The sequence below is a fragment of the Strongylocentrotus purpuratus genome, unplaced genomic scaffold (assembly GCF_000002235.5).
Source record: "Strongylocentrotus purpuratus isolate Spur 01 unplaced genomic scaffold, Spur_5.0 spur5_scaffold_3, whole genome shotgun sequence".
NCBI classification, from domain to species: Eukaryota; Metazoa; Echinodermata; class Echinoidea; order Camarodonta; family Strongylocentrotidae; genus Strongylocentrotus; species Strongylocentrotus purpuratus.
The window spans coordinates 4,221,677-4,241,395 of NW_022145609.1; the positions used below are offsets into that span (position 1 = coordinate 4,221,677).

The 19,719-nt window shown below is 37.8% G+C and overlaps 1 protein-coding gene across 1 annotated transcript; it reads left to right on the top strand.

Annotated features, from left to right (window-relative positions):
* Positions 1–9,415: 9,415 nt before the first annotated feature.
* LOC105439753 (ephrin type-A receptor 2-like) lies at positions 9,416–14,450 on the top strand. Its single transcript, XM_030996794.1, has 5 exons — positions 9,416–9,630; positions 10,319–10,557; positions 11,774–11,843; positions 13,466–13,571; positions 13,980–14,450. Exons 1-5 carry the CDS (start codon positions 9,447–9,449, stop codon positions 14,269–14,271), a joined length of 891 nt encoding a protein of 296 aa, XP_030852654.1. The 5' UTR covers positions 9,416–9,446; the 3' UTR covers positions 14,272–14,450.
* Positions 14,451–19,719: the final 5,269 nt, after the last annotated feature.

Consider the following 19,719-nt stretch of genomic DNA (forward strand, 5'->3'; position numbering starts at 1 on the left):
GTAAAAAGGTGAATATGCATGTGACACCTGTTCTACACGTTTTTAAATAAAAGCAGTGAAGGGATATTCCTTTGTCTACCTCAGGAACTGTATATTTTGTCCGCTTTCTTTGTCAGTCATATTCATAGTGTTTGTGACCTCTTTCCGATCTGCTAATGACGTATCATCCATTGAGAAGAACGGAAATATAAGAAATTGCAAACCTGTTTGGGAATAAAAATTTCGCTGCCAGGTGACCGGCAACTGACCACATGTTCACAAAAGACAGTGGTATGTCCTCATCCACTGAGTACCTGTACCTTATTGCATTAGCAAATGCATGTTTTTATATGATACCCCATTGAAACCCTTCTTTTCATGGTGTTGCTTGGGTATTTCTGACATGGCAATTGCCTAAACTATAATTTATGACGATGTCACAAATGATTGTTTTTGGAGGGTTTCTTTTAGGGGTGGAGCTTAGCAGGTAGAACAAAAGTAATAGAAAAAATAATATAAAATATATGACATAAACTTACATTAAAAATTCAAAAGATATGTGATGTATTCATAATATTATTACAGATCAACAAAAGTAAACATGAATTTGTAATTTACTAATCCTTTAACACGGAATGTATGTTTTTTTTCGAGACTCCTCTTTGCGATCTTTTGGGCAGTTGATAACGCAAGTGGACTGGTCTGAGCTAGACAAGTTGACTGATACCGACATGAAAGCTACCCGGTTCCAACAAATTCTAACAGCTCAGTATAGATTACACTTTGAACAAATCTCCATCGTCCGTTGGCCAAAGGATAAAGAATGGATGAACAACTATATCAGACGACTGATAAGAACTCGTGATGCACACTTTCGTCGAGGGGATGTTCGTGCCTACCATCAAGCTCGTAATTTTGTTCAGCGAGAGATTTTCCGCTCCAAGAAGAATTTCTACGCCCGGATGATTCAACAGTTGAAACAGAGCGAACCTGGTAAATGGCACCAGCAGATAAGGAATCTAACTGGAATGTGCAAAGCACCACTTCTGCTGAAGAAAACAGATAAACTTCCAGCAGAGATCGCTCATGAATTGAACTGTCACTTTGCTAGGATCTGTAATGAATTTCCTTCTCTCAACTTGGCTGCCCTATCGGCTTACCTTCCTGGGCCTCGTCCCCCAACCATAGATAGGGAAGAAGTCTACAAACGGCTCAGAAGGTTGAATGCATCAAAGGCTGGACACCCAACTGATGTCCCCATCCGACTCTTAAAGGAGTTTGCATATGAACTGTCATTACCCCTGACCATCATCTTCAATAATTGTCTTAAAAATGGACACTTTCCAAGCTCTTGGAAAACTGCATCAGTGTGTCCTGTTCCGAAGACGTCACCAGTCACCGAGTACAGCCAGCTTTGACCAATTTCGATCACACCGATCATAGCACGTGTTTTTGAAGGCTTCCTGGCAGAATGGGTGATGGCTGATATCAAACACCAAATCGATCCAAAGCAATTTGGCAATATGAAAGGCAGCTCTATGTCACATTACCTAGTTACTTGTTACTTGTTACTTGTAGAGGTAATCCCGATGGCAGCTATCATACAGCTAAACTGGGATGTCCGTGCAACGTGCTGGCGTAGTGACAGTGCATGAAGTAATTCAAAACAGTGAATGATGTCTATTATTTACAATAAAACAGTGGACGTGCAAGTAAAAACCGAGACGTGGAGTCTACAGTAGCTTGGACCCAACAGGAGGAGGCAACGCTCTGATGATGGGTAGAGCAGCCTCCTGGAAGATGGTCACTGTTGGAGATGTTACTGCAGCAGCTGATAGGTGGTTCCACGTCCAGATGGTGCGAGGATAGAAGGAGTACTTAAAGCTATCAATGGAAACTGGGGGTACTGCATACTTCAGAGGGTGATCATTTCTGCCCAGATATGTAGCTGGGATAATGTGAGTGGGAAAAGGCATGTTGAGTTGATGATGGTGCATCTTGTAAAACAAAGTGGACTGTGCAAGAAGCCTGCGATTGTGAAGGGTATCCCATCCCAGTTTGTTGACAAGTGCTGTGACTGATGCTATTCTCCGGTAGTCTTGGTATACAAAACGGGCGGCAGCTCGCTGTACTTTCCCAAGACTTTGTATTGATGTCAGAGTCCGAGGGTTCCAAGCTTCACTGCCATACTCAAGTTGAGGACGAACAAGCATTGTGTAGGCTTTGGATTTGATGTTCTTGGTGCACGGTGATAGAGTTCTGCGTAGGAGGCCAAGGGTTCTATTGCCTTTCTGGGTGGCGAGTTTACATTGGGTGTTCCATTTAAGGTCATGGGTAATCGTGACACCAAGATACTTGTATTGTTTTACTCGAGGAATTGACTCATTTAGTAGGATGTAGTCCACTGTGACGGGGTGCTTCTTTTTTTTTGATTGACAATGTAGCACACTTTTTGATGTTGAATCCCATCAGCCATTTAGTAGACCAGTCTGCAAGAACATGGAGATCTTCTTGCAGTATATGAGTGTCAGAGGGAGAGTCGATACGCCGATAGATGACACTGTCATCTGCAAATAGACGCATTGTGGACTTGATGTTGAGTTTGATGTCATTAATGTACAGCAGGAAAAGTATGGGGCCGATGACAGAACCCTGCGGTACTCCTGAAGTAACAGGCATCCATGCTGAGCGAGCACCATTGACGACGACAGCTTGATGTCTATTCGCTAGGAGTGACATAGTCCAGCGGAGAGAGTCTCCCTTGATTCCGTAGTAATGTAGTTTGGATCTAAGGTGTGGATGTGGTACGCGATCAAACGCTTTTTGGAAGTCGAGAAAGATGGTATCAGTTTGGCCTCTAGATTGAAGAGAGGATGACCAATCATCGGTAGCTGTGACAAGTTGTGTTGTTGTCGAAAGATTCTGTCTGAAACTATGCTGTTCATCAATGAGTATGTTGTTAGCTGCAAGATGTTTAAAAATGTGGCTAAGCATAATATGTTCCATCACCTTACTGCAGATACACGTCAGCGATATAGGTCTGTAGTTACCTGGGCAACATTTATCTCCTGCCTTATAAATAGGGGCTACAAGTGCACGTTTCCAGTCTAAATTAGGCACTTCTCCGGTATTGTAACTGTGTTGAAACAGAAATGACAATGCAGGGGCTATTTCGTGTGCTAGCATCTTCAGAATTCTTGGATGTATCTCATCTTAATGTTGCTTAACTACACCAGACCGGTGGATGTGGAGATGCCCTATATCATTGTATAGGGAGGGCCGGTTTATGCGAACTTGATCCACGTTGCTCTTGGTGAAGGTAGAATGAAAGTAATTATTCAAACATTCAGCCTTGTCCTTGTTTGTGATATGGAGCTTGTTATCATTTCTCAAGGGTGGTATACCAAAGTTTTCAGATCTACGCTGTTTTACATATGACCAGAAAGCCTTGGGGTTCGCATGTAGGCTCTCACCTATTATGTTGCAGACGTAATTGTGATGAGCTTGGCGGACACGTTTGGTCAGTTCGTTTCGAAGCTGCCTGTAGGCCTTCCAATTGGATGCACTAGGCTGACTTCGTGCCTTCTTGAACAAACGATCCCGCTTCCTCATTTGCCTTTTGAGGGAAATGGTGATCCATGGCAAGTTGCGTCTGGCTCTTGACATCTTGGATGGGATGAATTCATCCTTGCACTTGTTGATGAGTGATGTGATACAGGTCCAGTTTTCATCAACTGACTTCAGCTCTGGTGAAGATGATAGAAAATCCATTGAGAATTTTGCAACAGCCTTGCGGAGTTTCTGAAGATCAGCTTTGTGGAATTGGTAGATTTTTCTTGGCGGAATGCGGCAAGTTCTTGGATTCCCCGAGATCGAAAAAGCAACGATGTTATGGTCCGATATTCCTGGATGGACACAGACATCGGACACCAGTGTTGGATTTGACGCAAGAAGAAGATCAAGTGTATTCTCAGATACAGGGCGGGTAACTTCATTAACAAACTGGAGAAGAGAGTTCTCTAGCAGGATATCAAGGAGGAGTTGGTGGATGCTAGTGCGATTGCTGTTTTTAACAATGCATTCCTTCCAATCGATATCTGGTAGGTTAAAGTCCCCGCCGATAATAATATTTGGATGATTGCGTCGGTGTCTAGACATCAATGTGGCAATTGAGTTGCGTAGTTCTTCGAGTCCTTGTTCTCGACCAGAAGGAGGGCGGTAATAGCTTGCAATGAAGAGAGGCTTGGCATTTGTGAATTGAAGGTGACACCATACTAGATCGCAGTCTGTTTCAAACTCTGGACAATTTGACACGATGAGGGAGTTGTGAACAGCTACAAAAACTCCTCCGCCATGTTCATTTCTGTCCTTTCGAAAAACATTGTAAGAGCTAGGAAAGACGCTATATGTCGGGCAGGTGCCGTCTAGCTTCGATTCACAACCAAGTATGACATCAGGTCTGTGGTGATCGATCAGAGCCTGAAATTGGGACTGTTTCGTAAAACTCTTGAGGCCATTGCAGTTATGACTGCTTTCAATGCCTTCCTTCTATTTTTCCTTGGTGAAGAGAACTGTAGGGGTGGTGCCTTGTCAGTGGGAGTGGAGGCTTGAGGACCACTTGCAACATCAACCTCGCTTGCATCGTCATGGAGAGCTGAGTACCGGTTAGGACTAGTGAAATCAGCATCCAGAAGGGAAGATGATAATTCTGCATTGATGCTGTTACACTTACAGCATATCCACGAAAAACTGCTAAGACGGGTGAGAACACTGTACGAAGAAGCCGAGATACCTACACATGAGATGTGACACCAGGCATCACAATTGTCACACAATATTGCTTTATCATTGACAGAGACCTCCGACTTGCAAATAGCGCATCTAGGAGTGTCTGGACCTGGGTTGGGTTCAACTTGCCCACTGAGAAGTAGTAAGATGGCCAGGTGGCTGGTGGAACGAATGTTGAGGACACATGCAGAGTTACTGCGCTTCTGCTGGAATCTGAGAAAAAGGCAGAGGCTGCGTACACCTGCATGACTAAAATCACGAGAGCTGAAGTTAGGCAATATCAAAAGATGTTCCTGCTGATCTAGAAATCGTGTAGCACTTTCTTCAATGACGTATGTCTTCACAAGCACGTGCATAGAAGACATAAGGACAAGTAAGCTGATGAAGAGGTGATGTTCCTGCATGATGTAGGAAGGAAGCTAGGTTTCAGAGACAAACAGCTCGATTTTGATGGACTATAGATTGGTGCAAATTTCGATAAAATGCTAAAGACTATAACACAGGATAACAACTGAGAAAAAGCTGGTTTGGTCTCACTTGAATTGAGTTGAATTTGTGAGTGTAGCTTTTACAAAGTCCAGCAAAAATAACTGGAAAATAACTGGAAATAAAATATCTGGATTGGTCTTACTTTATCTTGGATGGTTAAGAATTCTAGATGCTTGTAATAAAATATCCACAGATCATGATGAGTGATAAGGAAAAGTTGACTAGAAGACTGAGTTGATGTGTGTGTGTAGATGTTCCTAAGTCCAGCCTGAGCAAGAATCTCAATGCATGGGACCACACTGTAGAACTTGTGCTGGGCCCCCTAGACCAAGCTTGAAAACTGATGAAAATATCACTTGAAGTAGGGTGTTACATGAAGATCAAAATGGTCTGGAAGGATCTAGAAGGTTGTTTGAAGATGATGATAGGGCGCGCATCACAAATAACTTAAAGATTATAGTAAAAAGTGAAATTTAATTTGGTAATGACAGGAGTACATGAACCACACTATGCCAACAGTAGTCAGCACGATTTGTACAATCGACTTCATGAAGGCCTTTGACCTCATCGACCATACGAAGGCTCTACAAAAGCTGATTCAACTGGATGTCAACCCGGTCATCATCACAGCGATAGCTAGTTTTCTCACGCAACGTACGCAGACAACTCGATATTGCGGTACATCATCATCTGAGCAAGAGCTATCATGTGGGGTTTCACAGGGAACCAAACTCGGTCCGATAATCTTCTTGATTATGATCAACGATGCCGCCGAGACTAACTCCAAGAGATGGAAGTATGTTGATGACGTAACTATTGTTGAAGTTGTCCATAAAGCAGAGCCAAGTCATCTACAGTCTCATGTGGATGCTCTATCTACATGAAGTGAGTTGAATTCAATGAAACCAAAGCCTGAAAAATGTAAGGTGATGCATGTAAGTTTCCTGCGTAATGGTCCACCTTCACCAGTGATTACTATTGGAAATCAAGTTTTGGAGTCTGTAACGTCGCGTCGCCTGCTTGGTGTTATCATTCAGACAAACCTAAAGTGGGATCTACAAGTGGAACAGGTCATCAAACGTGCATCCAGACGTCTCTATATCCTGTGCAAATTGAAGAGGAATGGAGTTCCAACCAGTGATCTTGTGTTCATAACACACAATGTATATCCGACCATTGATGGAATATTGTGCACCAATGTGGAGCAGTAGCCTGACAACACAGCAGTCAGATTGCATAGAGCGGGTACAGCGTAGATCACTCAGGGTGATATCATACCCTGATCAACATCATTATGAGGAACTCCTGAGCAGCTTCGGCATTCCCTCCCTTGCCAGGCGAAGGAATGACTTACTTACCAACTTTGCCAAATCAATCCTCAATCATCTCTCGCGAGGTGGACTTCGGAATTCTAACCACCTACACATTCCTTATGCAAGAACTGAACGATACAGAAAATCAAGTGTCCCCACACTTGTCAAACTGGTCAATGCTCAGTTGTAGATCATCTATAGTAATGTATCCTATTTGTTTATCTTCTTCTTTTTAATAATATTATAGTTATTGTCTTTGTTTAATTGAACTCAAGATCGATCCCCAAATCAAAATTTCGTGCACATATTATTGAGTGCTCTTCATTTTGTTCTTAAACCACCGAGTATAATTCTGCTGCAATAACATAATTTAGCTCAACTTTAATTTAAAATGTAATGTTGAAATTCAACAGTTATAAGATTTTGTGTATGCTCATAGGCATTATACATCACTTTATATAAAATGCCTTAACGATATATTTTTAATGTAATAATTTCATTCAACATAATTTGACCTTACCTGTCACACAACAGACACACCTGCATGTATACTTTTTTCAGTCTATCGATCTCATTTTAACAATTGCAATATAATAATTTCCTCTTTCTCTCTCTCTCTCTCTCTCTATATATATATATATATTTTTTTTTTTTTTTTAATATTTTTTTATTTAAAGATTATTTTTACTTGCAATAATTGGTTCAATATTTCAAGTAACTGTTATAGGTTGTTCATCCATTTATTATCATTTATTTATATATGTATATAACTTTAGGTATGAACAATAATAATAACTTTATCTTTTATCATTTTTATTGTACATTATTTTGTATGATCATTCCTGTTTTTATGCACATTTTATGTAAACATTGCATTATTGGTCCCTGGACTACTGCATTGTACATTATGTTGATAATAATAAACCGAAATTGATTTGATTTAATTTGATTTGATTTATATCGATATAGTTGTTTTTACATGCAAGTGGCATCCTGTACATTGACCCATACACAAGCCCTACATGTGAATCAATTACTGAACTTTATATTTTTAATATGTGATATTCTAGGCTTATGTAGCGATTGATACACCTACGATGTCTCTAAGTGCTTTACAATGTTTTATGAACCCTGTCATCCGATTCAGGCTCGCTCTAACACAGCGTATGCCCATTCTCTACATCATACATTAGCAGCCCTATGAGATGTCAGTATAGAATTCCTGTGTACTTTGGTGAATTTGATATACATATTGACTCGATGAAAGAACTTCTATTATGGGTGTGTCATTGATTTTGACGGTATTTCAATAAATTATTATGTTAAGTATTACTGTCTCTGTTTGTGTTTGTTCAGTTCTGCCAGTCATTGAGAAAGCACCAGTGATAGTGAGCACCACGTCAACTACAGTAGGTCTTCGGTGGAATGCATGGTCTGAAGAAGATGACGTAGGTGATCCTCCTCTGGTAGGATATGATGTCTTTGTAAAGAAGGATGGTGACTGGGTAACGGATCAGAGAGTAGATCAACTAACAACATCAGCCATCGTTAGTAACCTGACACCCGACACAGATTACAGGTTTCGTGTAGCAGCAGTGAGGGAAGGAACAGGTGGAACAGGACCCGAATCTCCTAGGAGCGACACAATAACTCTCTGTAGAAGTAAGTTATGCTCAGAAGAAAATAATTGAGTGTATTGGAGTTATACATTTGTTTACAGGTACATTGTCTTTGCGTTTTAGTTATTGATTTGTACATTTTGATGTACATTTGGGATATTAATGCACTTTTCATTGATTGAATGCACTTTCCATTGAAATGTTTTATTTATCTAGTTTTTTTTAGTAAAGTCTGTACAAAGAAATGTTTGTATTTTAAATGTTCCATACATTTTTTCTTTAATTCTTTTTATCTTTCTAAATTATGACACCAACAATTTCTTCTACAAAGCATACGTTTCCCTATAAAATTTGTTTATTATACCCTTCATTGTGTTTGGCTCAACGGTAGTTTCATGTTCGACTTTTAATCTACAACTACATGAAGTCTACCTGTAGAAGCAGTGCATGATTTGACTATGACCTGCATGACCATGTGATGTATTCATCTACTATATATGTCCAAGCCATTTAGTATATTGTGTATACTTTAAACCTTCAGAACCCAGTGCTTCCCCAACTGGAATACTAGTCGCAGCCATCAACCCTAAAGAGCTAGAGGTGACATGGGAGGTATGAACTGTTTTAAGAATAGCGGTTTGGTCGCTTCGTCAAATGTAGTTGGATGAAAAGACTCGTCCAGAGCACAAAATGTATAACTGTTACTAGTCATATTTTTATTACAATCAGGTAGAACCGCACCGTTATATGTGATATGAAGATGGTAAAAACACTTACAACCTTATTAAGCTTTCATTTTACCTATTTTTTGTCAAGATATGTCAAATAAGAACTCCTCCACGCCACTAACTATTTGTGAATGTTTCTGTACGTACCTCAACAGTTGACTAAATTAAATAGATCTTGTGTAAAACATACAAAAAAATCTAAATAGTACCAATTTGTTTTGTTTGCTAGTTGCAAGTAAGAGCTGTTGGGCTTATGAAATTGAGTTTTTATTTTATGTTACAGAAGGAAGCAAATATAAAAATGTTTTGTAATCAAGAGATTCTTGTTTAGCAGGACCATATAGCAGCTCCCTTTAATGCGAAAACTGTAGATTAAAAAAAAAACAAGATAACGGCTCATAGTTTTGTTCATTAGTGTAAAAAGTAACTTCTTGTACGTGGTTATGCTGCATGTAACATGAATTTGCTTTTTAATGTTTCAGCATCTCCCCTCGGAATCAGCAGACTGCAGGAGTGGAGTGACTCATTATATGATCTACTATGCTCCCTCTGGTTCAACTTCTTCAAACTCTATTTTGGTTTCTCCTGACAATAGCTCCTATGTGATAAGAGGGTTAGATACCTATCTGGACTATATCATTCAATTGACTGCATCAAATAAAGACGAGGAGAGTGACAGGAGCAGTGAGACTGTCAGCAAAACACTTGAAGAAGGTTGGTGTTAATTAGAATGTATTTTTGTCATGAGGGTGAGGGAGTGGTTTCTTTGTTCTTGTAGATATTTTTGTTACAACCTTTGTCCAACATGGTTTGTTTTTTGGGTTGATACTACTTTTGGCTCATTTCACAATATGCTTTCAGTTTCATCTATAAATGGAATTGATCTTGATAGAGAGGGAATCATTCATTCTGCTAGACTGCAAACTGTAAGGTCCGTATACTGCCAATTCATTAAACCCAACTCGAGGACTACAGTTTATTAGAATCAGACCTCCGTATGACTTCTTTGTTAAACTCAAAATCTGACTATGCTTAATTCCAGCGTTGGGTTGAATCTTAAAGTATGGGCCAGCACGTGAGATATCGGAGGAGATCGATAGCAATGGAATCTGTAAATATATCTTTTAATAGCAGTATTTGTATACTAAATTACTTTGTCTGCACAATACAAATCATATACATGACTCTTCGAGGCATTAGATTACTATTTCCTAATGTCATTAAATTGTCATTTTTATTCAAACCCTGACGTATTTGTATACAATTAGTCGCTTTAAAATAGATTTGTGTTCTGGAATTGTTAGGACGAGACTAACAAAAGTAATTGATATTCCGGAATATCAATACATAAGTCTACAATATTTCAGCGTGACATTGTTATAAACCATTTTCTTCTAATCAGTCGCGCCTGCTCCTATCAATGTGGCTATACCGCGGAGTACTACAAGCTCCTTCACTGTATCCTGGTCTACTCCTCTAACATCTAACAACAATGGTAACATCCAGAAGTATATCATCCGCTACAAGCGAACTGATCCAGCTGGTGATGGCATTTATAAGATGGAGGAAGTATTGACTGGTTCATTAGATGGAGAACATACTGTGATGGACCTAGCCAGTGAAATCAGTTATACAGTTCAGGTAAGATGTCTCGACATCAATCGTTAGGACCCAACGTTTAAGGGAATATTTAATCTCTTCATATTTTAGTGCAAGCTTTCCCTATTTAGAACATTTTAGTTTGAGCTGTTATCCTAAGCGTTTTTGGAGAAACTATATACTTTGGGATGAAATTATGAAGTGATTCTTTTTTTTTAATTGTGCCATTTATGTAGCAAGCATTCCCCAGTTACATGCATGCTACTGCATTAACCCTAATAAGGCCGGGCTATTTGAAGTCTTACTACGGCCGGGGGGGGGGGGGGGCCATTATGGCCCCCCCCCCCCCCTAAGATCTCGGCCGTGAAACGGCCGATCTCCGCGAAAATTTGCACGCATGTCAAGTGAAGTGTATAAAACAATATGATAATTTCAATTTTTTGAAAAAAATCCCTCATTTGCATTTATGGTAATTTATGCAAATAACGTCATAAAATCACATTTTTACCCATAAATCCTATATTATTCATATTTAAGCATTCTTTTTCACTACATATATTCATTAGACCATTTGGAACAATAATACGACAAAAAAATGGAAGAGCCAGCTTATTCCTTATGTTATCTCTTGTTTTGATAATTTCTTATGTATTTCATTGTTTTTTTAACTTATTTATGTTATTGTTTTTTTGTTTTTTTTATTTCTTCCTACAATTCAACTATTTTGACTCCCAAAACAACCACCTAAACTTTAAACAAGACCCAATAACCAATGTTTGATCTATTTTTAGGAAAAATGACATTTCCATATGTTTTGTACACAAATCACAAAAATGAGCGATTTTCGGGCTGACATGCAAAGACAAAAGGTCACGTGACCTTGTAACTATAGGTCCGATTTTTTTTTTTTTTTTTTTTTTAAAGATGCGCAAGACTCTAAAGAAAAAAGTCAGCGAGCGGCGAGGCGCCATCCATATGCGTTCTCGAACAATCAGAAAAATTGTGGAGGGGGGGGCCATAATGGCCCCCCCCCCCGGCCTTATTAGGGTTAAACGAAATTACATTTGATTGCTTTAATAGCATTTAAATACATGTATTTAACTGTTGTTATGCGGTCGCTTATGATAGTTGTATTTTCTCCAGGACATGAATATCTATAATTAAGATTGAAACAATTCTTTTGTGTGTCTTGTGTGTGGACGATGTTTGTATCGCCATTATTGCTACAACACCATATTCTTATTTTCATGTTTGTCAGGTCCAAACTGTCAATGGAGCTGGTTCTAGCAATTGGTCCGAGCCCGTGAATGCAAAGACCATCCTCTCAGGTAAGAGCATGAAACAAATTAAACTTGTTCTACCCTGAATGTCATACTTAAAAACATTGTGTAGGTAATGTGGTTTTCCAAAGGATGTAAAAGTAAAGTGCATTCGGCATTTTAATTAAGTGTTCCTTTATATATTCGTGTGTTTTATATTAGTCCTGTTCTTTATATGGATGCTTTTATGCGATTTATTTTTCCTTTTTTTCATACAAGTGTGCCTTGAGCATTTGATTTCAAGAGAATAACGCGCCTTACAAATCTCATGTATTATTATTATTATTATTAAATACTAGCTACATGTCAAACTAAAGTCAGTTTGTAACCTTAATAAGTATGTATATAAGTTTGTAGTTTATCAGCGTTCTTTTCATATTCATCCTAATATTACTCCTTATTCTCTGTTTGATTGGCTGAGAAAGTTGAATAGTCTGCATTAATCATGTATAGTTTAATATAAGGGGAAATGGAATGTATACAATTTTCTAAAACATTTCTTTGTTACAAGTTTTTGTGAAACTTTATGAAACGATAAGAAAAGTTGTCATTTATGGAAGTAAACATAATCTACACTGTTGCTCATAAAGATGGAATATTATTTTTTTACCCCATTTTATGGAATTATTTTTACAATGATTTATTCCTAATAGATCTAGAAAATAGTATACATTCTCAGGTTTTATTAAATAATAATTTGCCAGTGTTTGTTTTGCGTAACTGCTAAAGCATGTGTATGCTACTATGCTTATCAACTAGGGGACCTATGCCCTTAAGTAAAAAATGACAGTAATGAGGATTAATGCCCCACAAAAGGGCACTTATATAGTCGACACGGTTTTGATCCTGGGGCCTCACAGTTACGAGGATATTGCTTTGCCACTGAACCATGAATGTACGCAGTGTGGGGGGGGGGGGGGAGGGTAGGGGGCAGTTCCCACAAAAAAGTGCAATAAATTATCAATAATTCATTGAATTTCCCCCCCCCCCCCGGTCCCCAACAGAAAAAAATATTTTGTGTGCCCATGCTTTGAGCCATAAAGCATGGCTGTACAGAAGATTTGTTTATGTTGGGGACCGGGGTAAAATGTAATAAATTGTTGTGTTGTCGTTAAAGGCTAAAATAGCGAATATTTACATGTTCAAACTTGGGTACCGCATAAATCATTCCTCGACCCTCTCATTGTTTGCTTATTTATTTAAGGATGCGTGTAATTTGAATCTGCATTCACACTCAAAAAGATATGTTTATGCAGATGATACATTTATATTTAATAATGATGTTAATTTTACTCAAGTTAAGATTAATTTACAAGATGATTATGATCTTATTGTTAAATGGTTTGAAATTAATGGCATGCATATACACCCGGATAAAACAGAGGTCAGTGCTTTTGGCTCTAAAAGTTAGACTTCTTTTTTTTGGGGGGGGGGGGGGGTTCGTGTGTTTGTATGTTGCAGCAGGGCGTCATTGTAAAGTATTTTTTTAACTGAATGACCTACACTGCTCGATAAAATAGACACGAATAAATAAATGAATAAACAAAATCAAGAAAAACTTTGTAAAACGGACAAAATGTATACCTCATTACAGCATAATTACATGTATGTGATTTTTGTTTGTGCTAAAGGTGATGATAGTGGTACCAGGAAACCACTAAGTGCTGTGATAGGGGGTGTGATAGTACCCATCGTTCTCATCGCAATACTACTAATTACTTTGGTGATGTATAGAAGGTAAGTTAACTCAACTACAGTAGAACAATTAAAAGTGAAGTCCATGCCACTATATGGTAACATTTTTACAAATATAGATATGAATTTATTTATCTAAAGGGAGCCAAAACGATAATTGATAAAGCGATTGCAGGATTATCCTATTCTAAAGGCCCTTAAAATACAGTACATTCATACAATGAATGGTTTATAATGATTTTGTTTTAAATGTTATAAGGGACATCCACAATTATACGCAGTGAGCTGTTATGCTCATCAGGGACCATTCCCACCTCACTTTTATCTGAACTTTGTGTGCGTGTGTGTGTGTGTTAGTGTGCGTGCGCGTGTGCGTGTGTACCTGAATCTCAATGGTATTACAATGAAGGAGGAACTTAATGCGTTTTTATTATTGAATTTCACTTCCAGGATCAAACAAAGACGTTTAGAGACTGAACCAGCCGCGTCCCCACCAACCAATGCACGTGAGACCTCATCAAAGTATGAGAACCCTGTATTTGATGACTCAAAGCAAGACCCCAATACCTACGAAGACCCGAATGCTGATACCCATGTCTACCAAGATCTTGATACAGATACCCCAAACTACCAGAATCTTACCGACCCCCATACCTATCAAGATCTAAAGAAACCCAACACTGACGTTACCTATCTAGAACCCATAACATCAGATCCGAGAGACACTTACGAAGAAATATAGAGGCAGCCCTAGCGAGGCAGAGGCTTGGGTATGGTGCCAGCAATGATACATGCTGGATCAACAATAATGAACATGTTATGCAATACACAGAGTTGGTAATATTTATCATGGTGCTCATACTTCCTTACTATGTGCTCATACTACGGTAGTACACTATTTCAATTGTTGCAAGAATTATAACAAAACTTAAACAGCTTCTTTCAAAATGTTATAGAAACAGTAAATATCTTATGTGGTTTTTATATCCTGGTACTTGGTTAGATAATCCCTTTGGCAGCTCACTCAGGAAGCTATACTGGGATGGTAGGTGATCATGAGGCGAGTAACTACAATATCACTTCTAGTTTGTAAATTTAACGGATGAAAGGGTAAATTTACGTCTAATTTCGTCAAAGTGATTGTCATTTACAATGCAAAAATGCCACTTTTCACTGATTTAATATTTGTGTACAATAATCTTTTTTTTATCTGTTTTTCACTTCAAGCTGTGTAACATTTCTTATCGTCAGGTTATAGATAATGTTTTGTACAGATTGGTTAAACGTGTAGATTATATAGATTTTTTTCGAATCTTGAGGATAAATATCTTGTTGTAAACTTGTGTAAGAATATATATTATTCAGTGTTAAGGTCTATTACCCGCCAGCACCATTGTCGAAAAAATCAGTATGATTTCTTTAAAACACGTCGGTCACCCTTTTGCCCAGGTAACGCATGGATAAATTCATGATAGACAGTTCAGCCTTCGCTTGCTTTCTTCACCTTTCTGCCAGTCACCCGTTTGCCACACGTGCAATTTTGTACAAATCAATAGGCACTAATTTGCGGAATCATTACTTTGTGCAACACAATCCGGCGCTTTGTAAAATAAACTAATTTCTGGTGATGATTAGCTCCGTGACAACCATTTTAATACTGGTACAGAATGATGTTGCACTGCCACCTTCAGAATATTCAGACCAGCCTGAAATAGTAATTGAATGCAGGTAGTTTATTTGTTCTGAAGATCAAAATATCTTTCTCTCTCTCTCTCTCTCTCTCTCTCTCTCTTTCCTTCTGTCTTTCTCTCTCTCTCTCTCTCTTTCTCTCTCTCTCTTCTCTTTTTTTTTCTCTCTCTCTCTTTATCTCTGTTTATCATGTCGGTCACCCCGTCTATCATGGATGTTTAAGTATTTAAGAGGTGGACATAGTGCTTAGAAATTTTTGTTTAAATATTGGATCCAGAAAATTGAGGATTTGTCTCTTTGTTCGCATTTTATTTGCGAAAAGAGCGATATGTATTGTTGTGACAGTGGCACTTGAAATTACTTTATCACCTAAGTCATTTGTTTCTTGTACTATAATTGATGCATGACATGAATACATATATATTTGTAATAGCACTTCCTCAGGCAAGGTTCCTAGTATAGCGCCATCTGTTGATATTCACTTGATATTAAACACTCAGAAGGCTACATGAACATGGTTTTGCTGAGGTTCAAAAATCCCCTTCTTGCCAGCGCATCAAGGAGATTTAAGTCATAATGTTGTCATTAAGTCAGGCAAAGAGGTTATATATTTAATGTATTTCTACGAATTTTCGAAACATAAAGTGGAATTTAGTGTGTATGTTTTGAACCTCATACTGAGAGATGTTTATGTTTGCAGTATGTAATGTAAGAAATACAAGCCCATGCTGGTTTAATATGATGAATGTATATTTTACCTTGTATCAAGAACAAAGATAACAGTTAAGATACTGCTAAATACTTTGAAGATATATTATGAGAGTGCTGAAGCACTAAGTAGAGATTTGGAATTTATTATTGTCTAGTTAATTGTTCAACCAAGCTATTATAATGAAGTCTAGTTGAGACACTAGTAATGCGAGTTTGTATTTATGTAAAGCCATAATGCAGATGGACTAGAATAGTGCCTGGGAAATTTGAATAGGTTATAAAGATCATGACACAATTTACATTATTTCATGAGTTTCTCAAAGAGACTGTGTTATTGCTGTATTGATGATGCTATGATGTTCTTGTATTTACGATTCTTTATCTGTGATTTATCCACAGTTTTCACGGAATGAAACGGATGAAATGGTTACTCAAATCATTAAATGCTACAAATTCCCGTAGAAGCCTTTGTTCAGAATTGTTTATTTGATATCGACCTCGCTGCAGCCACAGTATCGTATTTGTAGAAAAAAAAACAGTTGCCTAACTTTTATGTTGACATGTTTTGTTCATGAGGTAAATTGAAATGCATTCATATGTTTAAAGTAACAGATATCGAAAATGAAATGATTTGGTATAATAGCGATATCAAAAATAGATATGAGTTATTGCATTTTCCAAACTGGATAAGAAATAATATACTTAAGAGTGTAAGAAGTCTTAGTAAACAGTATTTGGAAAGAAGTTGATTCCATTTTTTACATTAATTTTCAAGAAAATGAATTACTTTCCGCCTTCAAATTGGCAAAGTTTAAAGTGTATTTCCGATTTCCGATTTTTGGTTGCAGAAGTTACGTAATAGGATACAATATGTAAATATTTCCGATACACAGATCCCAGATACAACTAACCACCTTTTCAAGGTTTGTCAAAAGGTTTCGCCTTTTTGGAAACTTGTATTCAAATTAATGGATACTTTAATTTTGAACTCTTAATGAACGAAAAAATTATTTAAATAGGTCATGAAATAGAGAGAAGAGAACTGAATCTTGTAAATCTTATTTTAAACTCTGCTCAGCTTATTATCTATAGAAACTATATAAGTCTTTTTAGAGAATTTTTGGAAGTGAAAAGCGATACATGCTGTATTTGATAAAAGATCTCAATATGGAATGTAATCATAAGAAATTCGATAAAAACGAAGTAACTAAAATATTTCATTATTTTAGTTAGTGATTATGTCACATTAGTTTCATGTTTTGTACTAAAGAGTGAGTCGAATAAAAAAAAAAGTATACACCTAGCAAAATTCCTAATTATTTAGAAAATCATTTATAAACAGTAAATTATTCTTCTTCTTGTGAAAAAGTGTTTTATCCCAAATCTTTGGTATCATTTTGGGGTGGTTTGTGGTCACGCTTGAATGAATAGGACACATTGATTTAGAGAATGCAAATATCGACTTGCGCCAAAGTGATGTCTGTATGTATTATTAAAACAATTGGGATTTGGGTTTTAATTCGCTCTTCGCAGATCCTAAAAACATCCCTAAGAAAACTAATCATGCCATACATATCAAAAACACACACTGAGTCACACTCAGTCAGTCATGCATACACACACACCAACACACACACACACACACACACGAACACACATCCGCCGGCGCACTCCCACACTCGGATAAATGAAAAATACACGCAGCCAAGTCATTATTACGTAAAGAACATTTCTGTAAAATCGCAAATTTTCCGTTTAATATCAAAACGGAATATAAATTCAATCATAATGCCATAATTAAAGTTTGGTGCATCACAATGAATTGTTTCTCCCAAAAGACTATGTCAGTCTGCATCTAAATGTGCTTTGTGTGTGTGTTCCTTGTGTGTGTTTGTGTGTGTGTGTGTGTGTGTGACTTTGCTTCTGAAAAAAGCATATTGCAATGCATCTCATATGATACATTCAATTCATTCTCTTCCTTTGAAACTTTTGCTCAAGTCGATTCTTGCACTCTCGCAAACAATGTCTCTTGTTCATCCAAACGTGAACACACCACACAGAAATGATACCAAACGACTCGGGACATAACACTCGTTCAAAACATGTATGATAATATTTCATTCATAGCTGACTTTTAAAATAAATGACACTTTTCTGAGTGTAAACTTTTTTTTGTTGACTCACACGGTATATATGATATGTTACAATCGCATGGATTCTGTATATAAACACTGTTGTAAATAGTTGTTTTTTATAATATGAACGAGTAAAGTCCTTCGAGAGAGGATAAATAGAAGGAAACAAATTCTGTATCTCAGTCCCTTCCTCCTCTCACCTATATCCCCAATATAGCTCTCTTCTCTCGCACACACCTTCTCTCTCACTCATTATCCCACTCTCTCCCTCATTCCTTCTCTCTCACTCATTATCCCACTCTCTCTCTCTCTCATCTCTTTCTCTCTCACTCATTATCCCACTCTCTCTCTCCTTCATTCCTTCTCTCTCACTCACTATCCCACTCTCTCTCTCTCTCTCTCATCTCTTTCTCTCTCACTCATTATCCCACTCTCTCTCTCCCTCATTCCTTCTCTCTCACTCATTATCCCACTCTCTCTCTCTCTCTCACTCTCTCTCTCCCTCACTATCCCACTCTCTCTCTCTCTCTCACTCTCTCTTATCTCCCTCTCTCTCTCTCTCTCCCTCATCTCTTTCTCTCTCTCATTATCCCACTCTCTCTATCTCTCTCACTCTCTCTTATCTCTCTCTCTCTCCCTCTCTCCCTCATCTCTTTCTCTCTCACTCATTATCCCTCTCTCTCTCTCTCTCTCTCATCTCTCTCTCTCTCTCTCTTATCTCTCTCCCTCTCTCTCTCTCTCTCTCTCTTTCTCTACCTGTATCCCTCCTACCAGCTCCCGCTCCTTATGTCCCCTTCACTCAATTCTTCTCTATTTCCCTACTGCTTACTGCAACTACTTATATTTTAACGTAATTGTATAATGTACCAAAGGACACAACAGACAAGTGTGTTTATCTCCCCTCCCCTTTTCTCTCTTTCTCTTTCTCTCTCTCTCATTATGAAGAAAGGGAAAGAGCAACTGTGTTATAGGACACAAAGATCAGATGACATGTGCTCCATGGTCTATCTCCTATCTCCTGCATGAATCCCTTCTACATTCATGTTTAACCCTAGTCCCAACTCTGTACCTTAACCTAAACCTCTACCTAATGGTAACCCAATCACAATGCTAGCCCTAACCATACATGTCGCCTAAACAAATATCAGGTTACCACGAAAGAATTGAGATTGATCTTTTTTCTTTTTTATTCATGCAGTGTAATAACATTCTATATATAAATATATATAAATGTCTAGATAACATACACAGCCTAATAAATTCAAACTAAGATCTTTTGTTACTCAATGTATATGTCACCTATAGAATGTAGACAAAGGTATGAAATTAGTAAAGGTTTTGTTTAGCTTGTGAGAATGTATTTTGCTTAGTCCATCTACCAATTAGAAAAGTAATCATCTGTAACAATTTGACAAGAACCAATTGCATGTCCATGGTTTTGTAGAAAAAAAGAATGCGATTCCAACGATGAGCTTGGATAAATATGAATCTCCTTAAATTGATATTAAAACATTTTATCCAGACACCAGGGCCCTGTTTCACAAAACTTGTCATCGATAACAAGATACCATAACCGTTATAAGCTACTGAAATCCTGGCATTTGATTGGCTGAGAGCAAATTTGTAAATTTGTCATAGCAATTTAGCATTTGTTA